The 20,194-nt window shown below is 48.8% G+C and overlaps 7 protein-coding genes across 7 annotated transcripts; 3 read left to right on the top strand and 4 right to left on the bottom strand.

Annotated features, from left to right (window-relative positions):
• Positions 1–266: 266 nt before the first annotated feature.
• N7517_001792 (uncharacterized protein) lies at positions 267–2,141 on the top strand (the record flags this gene model as incomplete). Its single annotated transcript, XM_056719522.1, has 1 exon — positions 267–2,141. The coding sequence occupies one exon, from the start codon at positions 267–269 to the stop codon at positions 2,139–2,141; it is 1,875 nt and encodes a 624-aa protein (XP_056583657.1).
• Positions 2,142–2,679: 538 nt separating this feature from the next.
• Positions 2,680–4,204, bottom strand: N7517_001791 (uncharacterized protein; the record flags this gene model as incomplete). The annotated part of the gene is made up of 2 exons (XM_056719521.1): positions 2,680–2,961; positions 3,503–4,204. The coding sequence occupies 2 exons, from the start codon at positions 4,202–4,204 to the stop codon at positions 2,680–2,682; spliced, it is 984 nt and encodes a 327-aa protein (XP_056583656.1).
• Positions 4,205–5,578: 1,374 nt separating this feature from the next.
• On the top strand, positions 5,579–7,315 carry N7517_001790 (cytochrome P450; the record flags this gene model as incomplete). The annotated part of the gene is made up of 4 exons (XM_056719520.1): positions 5,579–5,794; positions 5,852–6,049; positions 6,119–7,198; positions 7,259–7,315. The coding sequence occupies 4 exons, from the start codon at positions 5,579–5,581 to the stop codon at positions 7,313–7,315; spliced, it is 1,551 nt and encodes a 516-aa protein (XP_056583655.1).
• Positions 7,316–7,730: 415 nt separating this feature from the next.
• N7517_001789 (BTB domain and ankyrin repeat protein) lies at positions 7,731–12,635 on the bottom strand (the record flags this gene model as incomplete). The annotated part of the gene is made up of 1 exon (XM_056719519.1): positions 7,731–12,635. One exon carries the CDS (start codon positions 12,633–12,635, stop codon positions 7,731–7,733), a length of 4,905 nt encoding a protein of 1,634 aa, XP_056583654.1.
• A 933-nt stretch (positions 12,636–13,568) lies between these two features.
• On the bottom strand, positions 13,569–14,492 carry N7517_001788 (Dynamin; the record flags this gene model as incomplete). Its single annotated transcript, XM_056719518.1, has 3 exons — positions 13,569–13,902; positions 13,965–14,023; positions 14,106–14,492. The coding sequence occupies 3 exons, from the start codon at positions 14,490–14,492 to the stop codon at positions 13,569–13,571; spliced, it is 780 nt and encodes a 259-aa protein (XP_056583653.1).
• Positions 14,493–15,156: 664 nt separating this feature from the next.
• Positions 15,157–15,588, bottom strand: N7517_001787 (uncharacterized protein; the record flags this gene model as incomplete). The annotated part of the gene is made up of 1 exon (XM_056719517.1): positions 15,157–15,588. The coding sequence occupies one exon, from the start codon at positions 15,586–15,588 to the stop codon at positions 15,157–15,159; it is 432 nt and encodes a 143-aa protein (XP_056583652.1).
• Positions 15,589–18,221: 2,633 nt separating this feature from the next.
• N7517_001786 (Lipase secreted) lies at positions 18,222–19,631 on the top strand (the record flags this gene model as incomplete). The annotated part of the gene is made up of 1 exon (XM_056719516.1): positions 18,222–19,631. The coding sequence occupies one exon, from the start codon at positions 18,222–18,224 to the stop codon at positions 19,629–19,631; it is 1,410 nt and encodes a 469-aa protein (XP_056583651.1).
• Positions 19,632–20,194: the final 563 nt, after the last annotated feature.

The raw sequence follows: 20,194 nt of genomic DNA, 5'->3' as shown, positions 1-20,194 counted from the left end.
CTCGCTTCTTCACTTCTCTAATTCGCCCCGGATTTCTCTCCTGTTCTTCTTTTCGCATTCCATTTGATTCTTCATTTGTTATTGGCGCGAACCGGTGTAACCCGGCTTCCAACTATTGAGTCTTGATTGCTTTTTGCCTGCATGCTCTCCGATCTGCCGTGAGACCTCTTTACCAACTTGCCTCGGCCAATCCCCACATTCTACGCCTCCGTGAGCACAGCTGATTACCCGCCTGTGGCTCCTCTGGGAGCGTTTCGCTTACCGCCATGCCTACCTCTAACGCCTCAAATACCTCTTCCCCTGTCAAGCGCCCCGGTCTTGGTCGCCGTGCGGTGTCCTCCCATGCAGTCGTCACGCGCACCGCCAATCCTAATGACCTGTCGCTGTCTCACACGCAGAAGACACTTCTACATCATAAACCTCACCGCGCTCATGTTGTTGGTCGCAATCACCACCGCAACCCCTCTACCGGCAAAAACTTCAACAAACTTCAACGATTCCAACTAGGTCCCGAGACTGCTGGGCGGCATCATCAGCGCAAGAAGTCGGCCCCCGCAACTCCAGTAGCGAGTCCAAAGGAAGGCGGGCGCGTTCGCTGGGATAACGCCGTGGATGATCATACAACTGCTCCTTCCATGAAGAGAAACTATTCCACTCCTGTCTTACGCCGGAATCCATCAGCTGTTGGGAAGAAAGCGTTGGTGACTGAGCGGCCGCCCTCTAGCACGGTAAAGAAAAAGACGGTCGGCTTTGAGTTAGGGGATGACGAGACCGACGACGCTGAGTGGGAAGATACCACGCAGTCACCCGAAAGTACGAGGCGCAACTCGGTCGCACCATCCAATCCCAGTGCAGACAATAGTACCGTTCTTGTCGACCACCTTACCTTTGTCAAGCGACCATATCCACAAATGCCTCGAGCGACCAGTCTTCCCGAGTCGATCACCACCAAGTTCGTCCGACAGCGCACTGAACTAGATGAAAATGAGGATGAGGATGAGGAAGCTAAACAGCAGGACTCGGAAGAAGAGGCTGAGGGGTCTAGTCAGCACACGGAACAGGGCGACATAGCAACCCGCCTGCTAAGTCCTACGCACCCATCCAAAGCACCCCCTGCCATGTCCTCTATCTCGGCTATGGTGAAGCCAGAAGCCAAAGGTCCCAATCCTGCATCGCGTAGTAGCGCATCTCTCAACCTGGCTGCTGGCCAGGACAACGCTCGGCGCACATTCTCTACCACCAGCATGGCCAGTATGCCGGGCTCTCACCCCCAAGCTACCTCATCCTCTATGGAAGGTGGAGTCTCGAGGTTCATTTTGAACAACAAAAATAGCATGCAGGCATCTTCTCGCACTGATTCAGACCCAAATACCCCCTCGTCGTTCCTCCCGCACTACCACCCTCAAACACCGCCCTCTCCGAACAGTGCAGCGGCCAAATTGGCCGCATCTCCTGCACGGCCGCGTGGTGCTGACCTGCCTTCTCGCACACAGCAGAAGCTCTGGCTCCAGCGGACCGCCACCCTTAATAACTCCCCTCCTGATAACCATGGAGTGACCACAGCAGTTCCGCCGTCTGCCATTGACCCAACGTTTATTGCCGCTAGCCACAGCACTTATGACGCCGGCAGGGGGCTCAACGGCGACGGTCGAGCTGGCGGTGCAGGACACGACAGCGAAGCCCGTCATATCCGCAAGGCATACGAGAAGACATCTCTGGAATTGATGGTCGTGCGACGTTTCCAGTCTCCCACTGGCCAGAGCTTCGCTCGTCTTCGTCATATTGTTCGAGCCAACAAAGCGGAGAAAGGATCAGCTCTCGGCAAACCAGTCGCCTCAGCAACCTCGCTACCCCTTCTGCAGCAAGGGAAACGGCCCAATCGCCTCAGCTCCAGCCCTGCATCTAAATCCCAATCGCGTAATCCAACCCCCACTGCTTCTGAAGATCCAGCGAAAAACAACCAACCTATCAATACCGCAGAGGCTGCCAAGTCCAACGATCCGTCTCATCGCATCCTCTCCACTTCGGCCGAAGCTCCGCGTGACCTGAGTGGTGACAATGACGAAGCATTCCAGATTAACGACAGCGCCATGCTGATCCGCCGGATGTGGGAGAGCCGGGAGGTCGCCATGCCTGGCTAATTTATGAATTTTCACTTTTTCCCCCTCAACCTCCTTATGTTTATGATGGTGAGCTCTATGGTTCGGCGTTCGCATTCTGGTTTTTTTTTTTTTCATTCCAGCGATCAGGTTGAACATGATTTATCTTTGTTCTTTTCGCTCTGCACTGCACTTTTATGTTGATATGAGTAGCCAATGCCACGCATTTACATGGTAATCACAATCCACTATGCTCTCTACTTCCAGTAGAGTTTCTCTAGCCCATCTCTTCACCCCCATAGAAGCACCGTCATAGATCACGAACAATCGTACAACGTCAAAAGATAGTTGGTCGCCGTTTGCCAGTGTTGTTGCGCTGAACTTCGACGACTCTTTACTCGCAAGGACGCCGCGTGCAGTCGATCAAATGCCGAAATCGTCTAGCTAAAATGGTTGGCGTAGAGTTCCGTTACATGTAGAGCGATATTCCTGTTGGTACTAAACATTTACTTGAAGCGCAAACGAGAGCAGCTTGACAGCATTCTTGTTTGGGGGGTAAACTGCCCGAGATAGAACGGTTCTACCATGATTGTCCTGCAGATGCCCGAATCGTCTCGCGGAGTGTTGATATCTTTAATGCGCAGCAGATTTTCATCCCCTTGTGCCAGCACATGGTCAACAAGTGGACCGTTTTCCCTTGGTCATCGCCATTCTCGTCGGCACCAGCGTCGAGAAGTAGGTTGGCAATATTCGGGTTGGCCTGGAGGTTCGCATTTCTGTTTACTTGAACAATGTTTGCACGACCTCGGAATAGCGTTTCCCAATGGTTTCGAGAATAGGGGAGGTAGAAGTTGACTTTCGCCTATTGGATCACCATGATAGCCGTGCTATCAAATCTTCATCGGTCAACATGGGTGTCAAAGTCGTCAAAGTTGCCAACATGCTTGATCAGCATACGAGCAATATTCGTTTGGTCCATGGTATTAGCAAACCATATTGCTCGTCCATATTGTGTTCTGTCGGTGGCATGATTTTTGAGAAGGCCGACTAACTCTTCTAACCATACAGTCCGGCATATTGCAAGGGAGTCATATTGAAGTGGTCCGCGCTGTTCACAAGCTGGAAGGGTCTGAGCTCTCCTCAATGAGGCTCTCAAGCCAAGGGATATTCCCAACCACCGAGGCAACGTGTATTTCCAACGTTCGATTTTGGATTCCTGGCTTAGGCTTCGGATCTAAACCCTCTACATTCTTTGGGATGTAGTCGAACCCCACAATGAGCCAAAATAGTCCCAGGGTAGAGTTATCAGCAGCAAAGAATGCCTAATTATTCCTGAACATTGCTCTTGCATCTTTACCGCAATGGCGGGCATGCCTATACCAGTACCTAAATGTGTAGCATACCAGCTCAGCCTGATCAGGGGGGAAATTTTGGATTGTTGATGAAAAGTTCTTTGGGTGTCTTCCTGGAAAATATCCTAAAAATAAACTCATCGTCCATCTCGAGGAATCTGATAGGAGATTTGTCGCCCTATATCCTAAATCAGGGATCGACTCGAGACGCTCGAGGCATCTATTGGCAATGTAAAAGTGTGCTAGATCTTCAGCAAACCAGAACTCTTCCAATTCGGGGTCGGAGTTGGTCGCGAGATATTCCTTTGCAGACTGATGAACTAGTGTGACATTGCCAGAACGACCGTACTTGTCATTGCTGTATATTTGAAGAAACCCGCCACAGATCTTGATCAGATCTTGAATTGTTTTCAGTCCTATGACTATCTTGTCATGAGCCAGCACAGCGAGGAGTTCGCTAGGACTCAGTGACTTTGTGGAAACGGCGAGCCAGTGGAGGAGAGTCACCACTATCGGTACGAACTTCTGGTGCTTCTGTTTGATTTGGGCGAGTATTCGGCTGTACATCTCAGGCAGTCCCCTCGGGATCCTCTTCATTGTATCAAGAATCTCGGTGTGAGTTTCCAATGTCATCATCTCATTGACCACAAATCCCACCCACAGGAAGCTGCCTTCGGCACTCCGCAGCAAGTGAATCTCGATCCTTTCCCGGGTTTTAAGATCGAAGTCATGGGCACAACACAGATCATCCATTTTAGAGTGTATAAAAGTTCGAACATACCGATTCACCTGTTCGCCATGATTCAGATTCAGATTGATAGCGGGCATCAAGCTCAAGGCGGGCAAAGGTCGACTGACGATTGCCAATTTCAAGTTTGTCAGCCTCGTTGACTTGAACAAATCCCTGAATCTGGGTAGCAGAAATGCGCTCGCATTGTCACCACACTCATCGAGTCCATCAAGTACGCAAAAAAAGTTGCCAAGAGAGTGATTCTTGAGAGCCTGAAAAATAAGCCAGAGACCTTCCGGAGTGTCCAGAGTCAGCTTTGCTATTGCACCGCCGTCGAAATTAAGCCAAACGTATGACCCCAGCTCGGGGCGCTTTTTGAGGATTTGATAAAGCAGTCCTCGGAGGATTGAACATGCGTTGTTGCGTTCAAGATCTCCATGAAGGCAGAAAAAAATAGATCACATCCTCATTTCGGTTGTGCTTCGTGTTCTGCTCAAGGAGTCCTTGAGCATGACAAGGAGCTCGGTCAAATAAATGGAGAGCATCGTCTTCCCTATGCCAGGAGCACCAATTATGCAGAACGATGATTTATCACGCTCTCTCCACGAGCGGTAGATTTCATGTGAATTGATCCACTTTCCAGTTCCCTCGACAGGACTTCCTTTGAAGCTCTTGAGTTTCTCTTGGTCGATCAAAGGGTTAGTCAAGAACAGGGCATCGCAGCACTTCTTTGCAGTGCTATCTATTGCACCACTTTGGTTAGAAACACGATTGAGGTATAGTGGTATCCTATTCATTCAGATCCTAATGCTTCAAGTAGCTCGTGTGCACCCGAATTCTACCAGAACTTAGCAGGGCCGTAAATTAAGCCCCACTAGCTCTTACAACGATAGGATGGAAGTTTTCCTCCACGCCTATAGGGAAGGTAGAGTGATTGCCGTAAGGGTGAGCTTGCGCAATCAACACAATTTGCATCAAAAGAATAAGCTGGCCAAGTAGGTACAAACTAAAATTATACAATTCATATTATTCATATTCGCAAATATCTATCTGTGTAGTATACAAATACAATTAGAAATGGCATATATACTTCGAGAAGGTGATAGCTTCTAGTCAGGCAGTAATCCAAGAGATTTATGTCCAGCACACTTAGTCGTAGGTAAGGCTAGACACATGACAATTTCCATTGTGGATTTAACGAAAAAAGAAAGAAAAAAGAAAGAAAAAATCGTCTGGCAGTGGCCCCAGGGTCCCGGCTGCTATACATCCGGGGCAGGGGTGGAGATGGCCTGACCTGATGATTAAGCGCCAATCATGGCCCCTTGATTTGTCCTAACCCTAACTATATATGGCCTCATACCTCATATACAAACTGCTACTTTTGTTTATCTTCAACTATGGATCTCGTATCATTGGTAGCAAGTCAGATCCTGCGCATCGCATACTACACAACTGGACTTGTTCTGGTTTCAATCGTGCTAAATGTGATCAACCAACTTATCTTCTACAATAGAAATGAGCCACCTGTTGTATTTCACTGGGTTCCTTTCATTGGAAGTACAGTCGCCTATGGCATGGATCCCTACCAGTTCTTCTTCGCTTCTCGTGCCAAGGTGTGTATATCTTGTAGCTCTTGATGCTTCCAAAGTGACAACACCTAACGAGAATAGTACGGCGACATCTTCACCTTCATTCTGCTAGGCAAGAAAACAACCGTATACCTCGGGGTTGAGGGCAATGAGTTCATTCTCAATGGAAAGTTGAAGGATGTCAACGCCGAAGAAGTTTACGGCAAGCTAACGACGCCCGTCTTCGGATCTGATGTTGTCTACGACTGTCCCAACTCCAAACTCATGGAGCAAAAGAAGGTATACCTGCTTCTGACCATTCATCACACATCCCATATCCAGAGCTAATACCCAAGTCTCCTAAACTAGTTTATCAAATACGGCCTAAGCCAAGAAGCCCTAGAATCCTATGTCCCCCTGATCGCCGACGAAACAAGCGGCTACATCAAATCATCCCCCAACTTCAAGGGTCAATCCGGTACCATTGATCTCGCCGCCGCCATGGCCGAGATAACCGTCTTCACAGCAGCCCGCACTCTCCAAGGCGAAGAAGTACGCTCAAAACTGACCTCCGAGTTCGCCGAGCTCTTCCACGACCTCGACCTCGGTTTCACCCCAATAAACTTCATGCTCCCCTGGGCACCGCTACCCAACAATCGCAAGCGAGATAGAGCCCACGGGCGTATGCGCGAGATTTATCTGGAAATTATCCAAGCGCGACGGGAAGCCGGAGAATCAAACAACGTCAACGGCAGGGATAAGACCAAAGGCACAGACATGATCTCGAACCTAATGGGCTGCGTGTACCGCAACGGAACTCCAATCCCAGACAAGGAGATCGCTCATATGATGATCACACTGCTGATGGCGGGCCAACACTCGTCGTCCGCAATTAGCTGCTGGATCCTTCTCCGACTCGCCTCGCAGCCCGAGATGACGGAGAAGTTGTACGCCGAACAGATCCAGAACTTGGGTGCTGATCTCCCGCCGCTGCAGTACAAGGACATGGAGAAACTTCCGCTGCACCGCAACGTGATCAAAGAGACGTTGCGTATCCACTCGTCTATCCATACGCTTATGCGGAAAGTGAAGAATCCGATGCCGGTGCCTGGGACAAACTTTGTTGTTCCGCCGTCGCACACGCTACTCTCTTCGCCTGGCGTTACGGCACGGGATGAGCGTCATTTCCGTGATCCGTTGCGATGGGATCCTCATCGCTGGGAGAGTCGAGTTGAGGTTGAGGATTCTTCCGATACGGTGGATTACGGGTACGGGGCTGTCTCCAAGGGAACGCGCAGTCCGTACTTGCCGTTCGGGGCCGGTAGACATCGTTGTATCGGGGAGAAGTTTGCGTATCTTAATTTGGAGGTTATTGTTGCCACGCTTGTGAGGGAGTTCAAGTTTTTCAATCCTGAGGGGAGGGAGGGAGTGCCAGACACGGATTACTCGGTAAGTCTTTTGGTTCTTTTGGCTTGCGTTGATGAGGATATGTGACTGACTTCTTTCTAGTCTCTCTTTTCACGTCCTATGCAGCCGGCGACTGTGCGATGGGAAGTCCGTTCATAGGGCTGGAAACTGAACATTGTTAGTCTTAGCTTTGATTCTGAAAAAGGCGTCTAAAGGTTTGTATCTTGAAAGAGACAAGTCGATAAGTTTACGAGAAAGTAGTGTATCAATCACAGACAGTCTATCACGCTCTATACTGGTCTTTAAAAGTGACCAGCACTTCTATCAGACGCCAAATTCGCCCAAACAGATTCTAAATTGATAAACAAGAAGACTGAACATGTGAATAAGTGCAATGGATATGCGCAGATGGTGGGAGATCCCAAAGAACCGCGGATACTGTAGTTCAAGCAATCATAGTTCGGTGGAAATTGAATGGAAGCCGAAAGTTTACAAGAGAAAGTATCCCCAGACCTGAAATATGAAACCACAGAAGAAAAGCTAACGAGAGAATGAATGCATTCTTCCCACGTTTTTATGCATCATTCTTGCCCCTACCGCGTTGATTACCGCCTCCACGACGACCATTAGCATTGCCAGGGACCCCTCCAGCCCGATTTTTATTCGGGGTTTTTTTAGCCTGGGCTGGGGTCTGGCCAATCGGATTCGTCTTGGGCGTTGTATGCCCAGAGCTTGGAGCCGATACGCGTCTGTGATCTTGGGGAACAGGTCCATCGCCGGTATTCTTGTTGCCTCGACGCTTTCGCGGGCCACCGTCAGCACCAGGCGCCTTGCCACCTCGTCTGCCCTTTCCAGGGCTCGGTTCATTTGGCTCGGGGTCTACCAGTCCTTGCACACGCTTGCTTTCTTGATCCCACCATTGCTGGAACTCCTGCTCGGCCTGGATCTCTTGCATTTTATGCTTGGCTGTGGCTGCTTCACGGATCGCTTCCTTTTCGGTCTGTTGCTGGAGCAAAATGGTCGACAGAGAGTATGAGCCAGATGGAGAACCTGATCCTATTGGGTCAGGACGTGGGATGTGACGAATTGACTGAATGGCTGGCTGTGGTGATGTTGGTTGATTGTTATGGGTTATTGTCGAAGGTCCCGGCGTGGAAGGTTTTGAATGAGAAGAGGGTCGCGGGTTGCTTGACACACTGCGACGTGGTGTTTGCATAGGTGTAGCCACTGGCTTTGACTTTGGCGGCGGGGTGCCAGCCACAGTCTGCCGCATAGTCATGGACTTTGGAGGTGATTTAACAGCATCGGAAGCTGGCACGCTTTGACCTGGCAGAGGACCGAGTTGAGGAAGCGACGCTGGAGAGGAAGGTACTGGCTTCTGCCAGGGGTTCTGTGGTGTATCCTTCACCTTCTGTTGGGCAGCCATCTGCTCTTGTATCTGTTGTTGCTGAAGCTTCTTTCGTTCCTTCTGAGAGATTTTGGGTACAAAGCTACCGCTGCTTTCGCGTCGATCTGCCATGCCCAGCGTGAGGTTTGATACCCGGGACTGCAACGCTTCTCCTATGATGTCTTTGATATCCTTCTTGGAACTCGAAATCATTGGCGAGGTCCATGGCGCAGAAGAGGGATTAGATGATGATGCTAGAGCTTGTTTCTGGTTTCGAGCGATTGCCCTGGACTCAGACGGGGACTGTGCTAGGAGTGGGTCTTGTGGAGAAGACATCTGATTCTTCAAGAAACTGCGATCGCCCAAGGACTCGGTCTCTGGGACGCTTGCCCCCAAAGCCGGGGAGTCAGGGTATGATCGATTTTCAGGTATGCCTTCAGTGAACCGAAGTCCACGCATAGCACCCTTGCCTTTCGAAGCACTTGGCGACATAAGGGTTTCATCGTCCATTTGAAACATTAGATCCCCAGCCGACTGCCTCGGCTTCAGCATTGGGCTACTACCAACGTTTGGTGATTCTCCAGATACACTGGTCTTCGCTTTGCGTACAGACGGAGATGAAGTGACCTTCTCGTTAGGCGTTGGTCGGGCTCGCGCATCATAAGGTTCGAGACGACCAAGGCGGGACTGCAAAGCCATGGCATCGATCCTTCGTTGCTTATCTGCTTCCACGGAGCTGACAATTTCGGGGTATTTCTCGAAGACATACTCCTCAGAATTGCGCCCACGGGAGATGGGCCAGCATGCTAACTGATTCTCGCGGCAGATCAGATCCAACTCCCAAAGGAGAGTAGTATCCAAATCTTCGAGATATCTATTGGCGAGCATGGCCTCGAGATTGAGACAGATATATTCCAGGGCAGCATCCTTGAACTCTGTGACGCAACAAGGGGCGATGGAATTGAGCAAATAGCACACGTTGCGTGTAGTGACAAAACGACCGAGCATCTTCTGACACACTTGAGATAGCCGGTCGATCATCAACTCATTTGCCACGAACATTACATCCAGAAGCAAATCAATGAAGTCATCGAGATCATTGGTCCGGACTTCATCAAACAGCCGTTCTTCTGTATCGGCATACAGGTAACGCAGGACAAATTCAAATGTAGAGCGATCAATGTGCTTTAGGTCGACATGCACATTCTGGTTTGGGTCCACTTTACGCGAATCTAGCCATCTCCCACCCGCATAGCCATGGAAAAGAGTGTCAAAGAACGGGCATCTCTGGCACACGACTTGGCTGTGCACTCTGATTGTATCTCCTTTGAGCTGTACAACCACGTCCGCGCTGTCAAATAAGAATGGGTGATTGATGGCATGAGCCATATCCATTTTCAGGCTTCTTTGCGGCTCAACCATCAGTCGTGCTGCCCGCTCCAGCGCTGGCAGGCCTATTTGAGTAGAAACTCGCATAACTTCAGTGCGAACCTGCCGAAAACGGGCCGAGTTTGCGGGCGAGCTCCTTGCTAGGCGCCAGACATCGAGAATGCCGTCTGTGTAAAGGAAAAACACCACATTCATAACGGTCAAGAAATCAACCCCTTGAAGGCAGATCTGGGGATGTCCGTCCTTCCCGTATTCGATCTCAAAGACGTCTGGGACGGACGAATAATATGATTGCCGAAACTCGACCAACGCCTTTCCTAAAACTGGAATACGGCCAGCTATAAGAAACTCATGCACAGGAATGGCAGAGTCGGATAGAGAGCTGGTCACCCAAACAGTTCCCTCGGTCCATACAGAAAGAAATTGGCTTTCAATATCTGGGGATGAAAGTATGGCTCTTTGGATACTTTTTCCGGCGGAAAGTATAAGAGGGATATTCTGAGCGTCATCATCGAGGATCGAGTCTAACTCTTCCAGACCTGGCATTGCGAATGGGGACAATGGCAACATATCATCCCAAAGGCTGCTGTGCTCGACATGAATTTGTTCTCTAGTCACTTCACAGTCACGTTGAGCGACAGCGTAAGCCCCGAAGGCATTGCTGCGCACTGCCACTGCCCGTGAGAGACCAGGTATGCGGGCAAACTTGTAATCTTTCGAGGCTCCCTCCTTGTTCTTTGTCCGCCGTTCTTTTCTCCATGCAGATCCAGATGTTGTACAGATGATGATCGAACCGTCTTGTCCAACATCAACATCGCTCGCTGCCATGTATGATTTCTTAACGGACCATGCTCGAACAGGGGTGGCTAACGAATTCCGAATCTTTGCAGGATTGGTTGTAGACGTCAAAGCCGAAGAATTATCGGACTGGTTGGCTTGAACAGTGAACACATCACCGGAGCTGGATAATGCACATATAGTGTTGCCCCCACATACAATCTTGACGACGCGATTCGCAGCCTTGTCGTACCTGGTTACCATAAAGCTATCCCTGATAAATCTCGAGCTCACCTCCAGAGGGAATGAAAGCTTTGAATAACCATATGACGAGAAAACCCAGACTTCGTTGTTTTGCAGAAGCACGGTAGTAGCACGGTCAATGGCGGCCACCATCTTAATTGGACAATTGAAAAGGGATGCTCCAACGCGCCGTGGTGTCGTTTGTACTTCAAGCGAACGAGCATCCGAATCGACCAAGCCAAGCTGACCTTCATTCTTGCCAAACGTATAGAGGCCTGAGGTACTGAAGACCACCGAGTGGATAGACGACGCTGCTGCACCTATGATCGTTTCTTTCTTGAACGGATTGAAGATCTGGCGAGGAGTCGTCTGGATGGGAATATCGTTTTTGTTGCTAGTCCTCGGCAGGCCATAGCCAAGTTGTCCGAACTTGTTGCTTCCCCAGCTGAAAATCTCACCCTGCTCGGTAATTGCCAGGCTATGATCTTGACCCAGAGCAGCCGATACAACTTTCTTCCCCTCTAATCCACCCGTTTCAATACAAACAAAGGTGAAACGTGTCGACTCATCTCCTGTTCCTAGGCGCCCTCCAGGTCCAAATCCACACATGAAGAGATTAGCCTCGGGATCATCTGTGATGATGGCGGTATGTAGTTTGGACATGATAATGTCTTGGAACTTCATTGGCTTGTTTGTGATCAAAGTAGGCAGCTCGGTCGGTTTGATCTTGGGGACGCTATCCTCAAGCCCTAGGTGTTCCAATTTCGCTTGGTATTCACGGTAAAATCGATGCAAAAGATGTTCGGGGCGCTTCAACACGATTCGCTCAGGGAATTGTCTGTCATCCTGGTCCCCTAGACCAAGGTTCAAGTTTTTGTTGCTTCCTAGTGTGAAGATTTCATCGGCGGAAATATCCACGGCCCCTTTCAGGGCACTTCTAAGAGCGTAAGGCCCATCCTCTCCGTCATCTCCAAAGTTTGAGGCAGCAGCGTTGGAAGCAACATCACTTCCCAGAGCATCGTCACCAAGATCTGGGGTCGGCCAGTTTTCAGAGAGATGCTTAATGTCGCGGGCTCTAATAGTCGCCCCGAAGACATCAAAGGGACTGCAGCCCTCACGGTCCTTGATCTTGATCAGACCACCACTCGGATGGCTCGTATTTCCACCTTTACTGAAATCCGTCATGTCCTGCACGTCGCGCACCATGAGCGCCAGAGCAATTGTGGCGTTACCGGTGTAAAGAGCCCTATGCAGAGCCGTCCATCCACTCTCCCAATCCTGCACATAGATATCGACGAACGGAACTTCCAACAAAGCGCGTGCGAATTTCAAGGCGGTAGGTTTCGAGGACGAGGCGACATGATGCAGTAGGGTACGGCCGTAATGATCGCGGGCATTAACATCGGCGCGCGACAAAGTCGCGCTCCCGCGCGGGAAGGCCACCCGGTCAGGCACGGAGGTCCCAGGTGATGACTCAAGATTCTTCTTACTTCTCGGTGGATTCGGAGACGAAGCAATCATGGACCCGGGGCTTCCAGCCTTCGATGACAGGTTTGTCGCAGCCCCGGAGGAACCCCCAGAGCCTCCTGCAGCTCGCGGCCCCGCGAACGTCGCGTTCGCCAGGAACCGCTGGAACCGCTCGACATCATCTTGAATGAAACACTCCCAAAGTCTGTTACTCATGTGCCCGGAGTGGTCGACGCGCCGAATCTCTTATCAGACCCAAGCTGAGCGTCGCCGTCACCACAGTGGGGTGAACCGCGACGGGGAAGCTGGGTGATAAGAGAGCTCCGGTTCAAGGAGAAAGGATAAGAATTGCCGACGCTATATAGGTCGACGCGATCTCGATCTCAGTGTCACAAATTTTCGGAAGCGGATTTGACGCGAAATCGATTGTGGGCTCGGAGTATGCGCGTGTGGGGAAAGTGGTTATTTGGCGGGGGAACTTGAAATTTGTGAAGAGGAACAAGGGGTATTTGACGGGGAGTTGGAAGATGTATGTCTCGAGATTCCCAGGTTGGAAAAAGCAAGGTGTCCTGGGGTCGCACTTATCAGAAGCCCGGTTTGCCCTCGATGTCATCCGTGGATGGGTCCGCCCGTACAGTTGACTACAACGACATGGGGGTAAAAAGCACATACATGTACATATCCGATACATCTATATCGGAGACTTCGGGTCATTTCGAACTCATTGAACTATATATCAAAGCATGCGTTTAATGAAGTACTTGGTACTTCAACACAAATTTCACAACCAAGTATAGAGAAAATACCCAAAACAGGTACTTATCGAGAGTAGGATTTCCCGAGGTCAATAATATAGAGATTTAAAAGTCTATAGACTACAAACTTCTACGGCTTATCATTTCTTTTTGGCTTCCAAAGTAGAATATATCTTTTCAAGGGCAAGTTGGGGGAAAGAGACCATACTACCTATACTCCGTATTATGTGCCTACATGGACGTTATCGTCTACTGTGAAATTCATCTGACCAATAACGACGCGCACGTCCCTCCATGTGGACGAGAGGCGAGGATCATTTAGGGCCCGTGGGGAACTGATAGGATGCTTATGACATTTTCATTTGTAGAATTGCCTGCAACCTATCACACAGACCTACATCATAATCTTCCGACCAGTTTCCAGGTCCTTGATCCCTTTCTTCAGCTGCGCACGTTGCCTACCCAGCGCCGCATTCTCCCCCGCAATCTCCATTAACTGATCTTCCGTCAAATTCGCAACAAACTGGGGAGAGAAAAGTCCAAACGGCTTGTATGGTCCGGTGAGCAGACAGTAGCCGGTGGCTTGCATGCAGATTTTATCAACAAAACGCTTGGATGCGACCTCGTAGTAGGCTGCCAGAATGTCATGGATGTAACGGACGGTCCGTTCGGTGTTACTCGTTGGAGCTTTGGCCTCGTTTTCTGTGGACTCGTACTTCTCCCGGTGGCTAGTAGAAGGATGTCAGTATGTATAACCCATAGATCGAATGGATTAATTAGTCCAATATACTTTTTCTTTTGAGTTTCCTCAAGCTTCTCATGAAACTTGTCATTCAATGTCATCAGGTTCTAAACCCATGGTCTGGTGAACCTGTAGTAACTAGCCATTACAAAAGGCCTAATGATAATTTGCTCGAGCAGGGGAGCCTACTTCACGTATTGTTTCAGCGAAGGATTCGGAGTCGAGTGACTCCATATTGATTCCTCTCCATGCTGCCAAACGAGCAGTGTGCCCCGGGTCTTTATCATGTGCTGGAACGATGAAGGCACTGATAGTCCTCTCTGTGTCCGCCTTGATCCGCCGGAAGGTGATTTGAGTAGCAAACCGAGTGCACAGCCCACTATCTCTGGGGAACGACAATCTTGTAAGACCCTCAAGCACAGAGCTTTTGCCACTGGACTGGTCCCCCACGACGACAAGCTGGGGCAAGTTGACATATTCACCAAGGCTACAAGCTAGGAGCTGGTCGATCTTGTCCAGCAGCATTGGGTCACCGAGCCCTTGGCCAGGCAGCCTTAGGATAGACATAGCGACCATAGCGGTAGCGAGTGAAGATGGGTAAAAGTTAGAAGGTTAATCCTAGAATATCTACTGAATGAATGAAACGGCGAGAAGGGCAGAAGGAGAAGGAGACAGAGATGAGGGAAGGAGAAAGATAGGGATGGGGTAAGGATCAGGGCTATATTCCAAAAACAGTTCAATAATCTCAATCCCATCCTCTTCATCGGCCATTTAAACTGGCAATTTCAATAGAGTATCATTGTTGTTGTTCTTTGACTCTGTATCCGCATCTGTATAAGGTTAGCAATCACATCTCATCAAATTGCATTCTAAGGATCCTTGCTATACATACCATTCAATCTTGCTTCTGTGCGCTTTCAAACATGTGTCTAGACTACTAGGACATCTACCTCACCAGGAGGGGTGAGCTACCGGCCCTAGAGAAAGTCTTTTTATGTTCAAATCACCTACAACATAGGAGTGACCTCGGGACTATATATACAAGTCCATGCAACTACTTCTTGCATCTTTCAACTCTGTAATTAATTCAGATTATTCGATTCATTGATCTATTAACTTTATTGACTAAAACCAATCAATGCAGAGCCTCTTCATATCTTCCAGTTTGCTAGGCTCTCTCAAATGCACTGACAGAACGAATGATGGGTTTGCCATAACAACAATTCGCAGAATATTTGCTTTAATTTGAATACTTGGGCTTTTCCCACTTGGGCGGGATCACATCCAACATGTTTTTGAATCCTCCTGTGGTACGGTCATCAAAAGTCATCTCCTGGTCAATGGTAACCCTCTTTTGGTGAATTTGCACAAACCACCATGATGCGAGAGCCGCAGCCTGCTCCCGAACTGTGCGCAGATTCTGTCTAGGTGTGTTCCATTTGACTGGCAACGAGATACAATGGTCCCCCAGCCCATGCAGTGGTTGGTGGGTCAGGGCGGTTTGACCAGCTTTACACTTCTGGATTACAAAGAGCATAATCTCTGCATCACTATGGGTACCATTCCTCGCCTCCGGTGAGAGTATAACACTGACCCAGCAATAACCCTCTCCATCACGAGGATCCGGAACATGGTGCTTGCGGGTTACGAAGGGACTTGCCTGCACACGCATTTCGCCGGTTAGTAGAGTGGATAGAGTTGAGAACTAACTTTCAGCGGGAGAGGCCTGCGTTCTTCTGGATATTCTATTCTCTTTCAAGAGAAGAGGCTATTGATGACGCCAAGTTTTATCAGTCTGAAGGGGGAAGGGGTTTATGTAGTAACATCTGACCTGTGATGTTTTGATTGAATGGAATAAAGTGGGAAAGCTCAAAGAACTTTCGCTGCCACAATAACCGTTTCTATCAATAAAGAGACCGTTTCATTGTATCTAAGTTTAGATTCAAAGGGTATGTAGTAAATCAGCTGCTGAAAATGGTTACTGATCAGTGATTCTACAACTCATCTAAGATGGGGTTTTAACCGTAAGGATCCTGGGAGATCTTTATCAACAAAATGTGTTCCAGAGACTACGTCTGTATGTTGGCGCTTTGCGTGTGAGACACCAACCATCCAGCCTTCAGGCTGAATACTGATGTCCTTTGAAGGATAGCTACTATTTTAATCAAAGGTTATACATAGAAAAGTCTTAACCCCAAAGTATGCTTTTGCTTCCGCCTTTTTCTGCTCTCTATCTACACAACTGAGCAGGGGGAGAAAATATCTTAGAGACATCCATGTTGCAAGAAGACTACTATAAAGACTACTAAAAAGACATCACAAGGCCGCATCTGCGGCCCTCTACTCTTGTCAAAATTTATACATAGGAAAGTCTCTTGCACAAAGTATGCTTTTGTTTCCGCCTTTTTCTGCTGTCTAGCTATAAAACTGATGAGAAGGCGGAGAAAATATCTCAGACATCTATCTGTTGTAAAGAGAATATCTGAGACCACTAAAAAAACCACTAAAAATTACTACTAAAAACATCACAAGGCCGCACGTATGTCTACTCTTCTTTTTTGTAAGCCTTATAAGTAATCTATCTATCTTCAATGAAGAAAAAAATGAGGCTGACCCGATTTGAACGGATAACCTTGCGAACTGGAGTCGCACGCGCTACCGTTGCGCCACAGCCCCATGTTATGATATTACAGTTTTTTAATAGATATATGAAGGAGCCCGTATTTTCCTATTAGCCATGATCTATCACAGCTGGAGGTATACTTCCAAATTGAGCAACGAATGAAGCCCAACGTGGATCTAGCGGGGAAGATACCAGAGTAATAGATGGTTAGTGATCGTGATGGTATCCCGAGGTCACCGTTAGCATTGGTTATTGGGTTTGCGCTGACATGACTGCACGGCGTTAAAACTCGTAAGCCTCACGAAGGTGGAACATCGGCCTATCTCAGCAGGCTTCATGGCATGGGCTAGCTATCGATAATATCAGCAAACTTTCTCACACCGATCAAGCCGAAAATCCGGATCACCGTCGGAGATTATGCAACGTAAGTGATCCACTCTATGTTAAAAAGTCGGCTTCGGGCTCTGCAGTTCTTCCAAAATCTAGAGAAAAGCAGCTGATTTCAAGCAACTAAACCCTGTTGCGCAATCTAGTAAACTTAGACAAAGTGCTGAAGCTTGGCGAGATCACAAATTGGTGTAGAGCTGACAAAAGAGCTTAAACGGTGCCTGAACCTAACTGCAGTTCTAGAAGAGCTGCCCGGGATGATCAATTGTGGGTCGAAACTAGCGTATCCCCGGAGCCATCCATGATTCTGGGATCTAAGTAAATAAGAAATATAGAGGGAAGAAACCATGAGAAAGACCAAAAGGACCTCAGACACCCAGATATAACTTATAGTACATTATAAACTACATCCTTAGATCATGATGAGCAACATATCCTCTCTTCTCTCTGCTTCTACCAATCGGTCTTATATCCCCTTCCAACTTACACTTCTGACTAGGCATCGCCCTTACCAAAAAGGGAAGTGGTCATCTGCCTCTGAATGTTCTATATTAACACGAAGCCGAAGAATGCAACCCAAGCCCTTTCATGTGGAGCGCCAATACAAAGTTTTACGACAGTTTATGCAAGTACCTGCTTCTTGCAAAGTATCCGCATAATGAGGGGTAACGCTAAGAAAATATCGGATTAGACCACCCGTGCACAGCCGTTTGGGTATACTATACGGAATACGGGAATAGATGTGCTTATTCTGATCCGCGTATCCACGTATTCATTGCAGAAGGGGCTTTCTCCGATAAAATGTCTCACCAATCAGCCTCGGAATATCCTCGGGATATTGCATAGTATACTGTCTACGGGTCAGACGGAAAGAAATGAACTTTGTGCGGGGCTGGCTGCCGATCATTTTGAAAATATGCTGAACTTCAACTATCATTCAAATGTTGAGAAGAAAAGAGGTAAAGAGATGAGTCTATCTGATAGGCCTGTTCGCAGATCGATCTGCTGAATTCATGTGTTCATTCTGCGGGCAAAAGATATAGAACTAACATATCAACAGGAGGATATACAGGGCATCAGACAGACTATGTCTTGGCCTGAATAGGTAACTCCCCATCCTCGGGGGTCAGGGAATGATCGTCGCCCTATTCACCAGCCTCGGTAATAGATATGAATCACATTCACGGGATGAGACATATCATGTTTAGATCTAAGTATATAATGTGAAGATCGGCCTCCGTTTTCCCATGCAGCAGCAGCATCCCAGCCTCGACTCTCATACATAGAGCAAGAAAATGGCATTGTCCCTTGCGCGCATGATGCGCCTTGCCCTTGTTGGCCTGATGGCATTCACGCCAATTGCCTCAGCACTGCCTGCGCCTCCCGTCGCTCGCAGTACAGTCCTGGCTCCGGACGCTGATCCGTTCTATCAGCCGCCTGCTGGCTTCGAATCCGCGGCGCCTGGGACAATCCTGAGCCAACGCAAGGTCAATGCCGCGTTCTTCGGCCTCGTCCCGGTTGACGTGGAAGCCTACCAGCTGCTTTACCGCACGACTGCAATCGATGGCTCGGCCATTGCAACAGTGACCACGGTGTTCAAGCCGAAGAAGGCTAAGCTCGATCGTTTCGTTTCCTTCGCCACGGCCTACGACAGCTCTGCGACGAAATGCCAGCCTAGCTATGGCTACCAGCTCGGTTCGCCACAGAACAACTTGATCTCTTCAGTCGAGCTGTTGATCGTTGAAATCTACCTTGCTCTTGGCTATACCGTCGCTTCTCCCGACTATGAGGGACCCGATGCTGCCTTTGGACCTGGTCGCCTCGCAGGCATGGGTGTATTGGATGGTATGCGTGCCGTGAAGAGCTTCAAGACCTTGGGTCTCACCGATAACCCCATGGTTGTCGGCATTGGCTATTCAGGCGGTTCCATCGCTACCGGCTGGGCAGCCTCTTTGCAGCCCAAGTACGCATCAGAGCTGAACATCAAGGGCTGGGTGCAGGGTGGGACTCCCTCGAACGTCACCGGCACAATGTATCAGCTTGACGACACAGCCTTCAGTGGCTTCCTCCCCACAGCTATTGTTGGTCTCTCAAAGAAAAGCGCCTACGGTGCCGAGCTGAGCCCTATCATCAGCAAGGTCATCACGGCAGAAGGTCAAAAGGCACTGGACATTGCCTCCTCGGAATGCTCTGTTACGGATCTCTTGTCTTTCTTCGAAAAATCAATCTTTGACACTAGCTTCCAAACTCTGGGCGACGCTTTCATCTTCGAGCCGACCATTCAGTCCGTGTTGAAGCAAAACACCATGGCTGTCAACAAGGACGAGACTCCGACGGCACCAACCTTTGTGTACCACGCCAAAAAGGATGAAGTCATCCCTTACGCCGATGCCAAAAAAATGGTTGATTCCTGGTGCAACTGGGATGCGAACGTCAAGCTTACTACTTATGCCAGCGGTGGTCACGCGACTACTGAAATCATCGCCATTCCCGATACTGTCAAGTTTGTCCAGAATGCCTTTGCTGGCACGACTAAGAGTGGCTGCACCGCGAATACTGAGCTTGGCAGTATTCTCAACCCGCTTGCTCTTGGTGTGGCGCTTGAGCCTATCCTGGTGAAGCTAATTGATGGGCTGTTCCATCTGGGTGATCAGGACTCCAAGTTCAGGGTTGACCCCGTTAATGTGCTCAACACCAACCTCTAAGCGAATGCTAGCATCTACTACCATTGGCCATAATGAGTGAGTGTTTGAGCCGCAACTTTTGTATATGTTTCGGATCTATATATATATATGCGCATTATAACTCCACAAACTCTTTGTTTTGGTCATTTGATATCCTTTGTGGGATTATATAGCTCAATACATAATGTTTTATCAACACATGAAGCCCTATGACGTTGGATCAGATAACGGTGTAAGATGCTAAGATGGAATATAGGGAAATCTTGGAAGATCTTGGAAGATCCATTTATAAAGTACGTAGATATAAATATCATCACCTGCCCATACTCAAACATGATAGAATATCACGCCTTGCAAGTCGTGATCAAGTGCTTATCAGTTCCCGTGAACCTTACCCGAGTACCCTTGCGACCGTATCTTGTACAACAGATTTCTACCTAGTTAAGAGAGAAAGAAAAAAAGAGATCTAAAGAATCAGAGCTTAGAATATATAGGATATAGGCAACAAACCCCCGTGTTTGCATCATCTGCGTGGCGTTCTAGGCTGACTAGGACACTCGAGACCTGTCGAGTCACCGGATGTG

Source organism: Penicillium concentricum, assembly GCF_028827145.1.
Source record: "Penicillium concentricum strain IBT 3081 chromosome Unknown utg000001l_segment0_segment0, whole genome shotgun sequence".
NCBI lineage: Eukaryota > Fungi > Ascomycota > Eurotiomycetes > Eurotiales > Aspergillaceae > Penicillium > Penicillium concentricum.
This window is presented reverse-complemented; position numbering and strand designations above follow the sequence as displayed.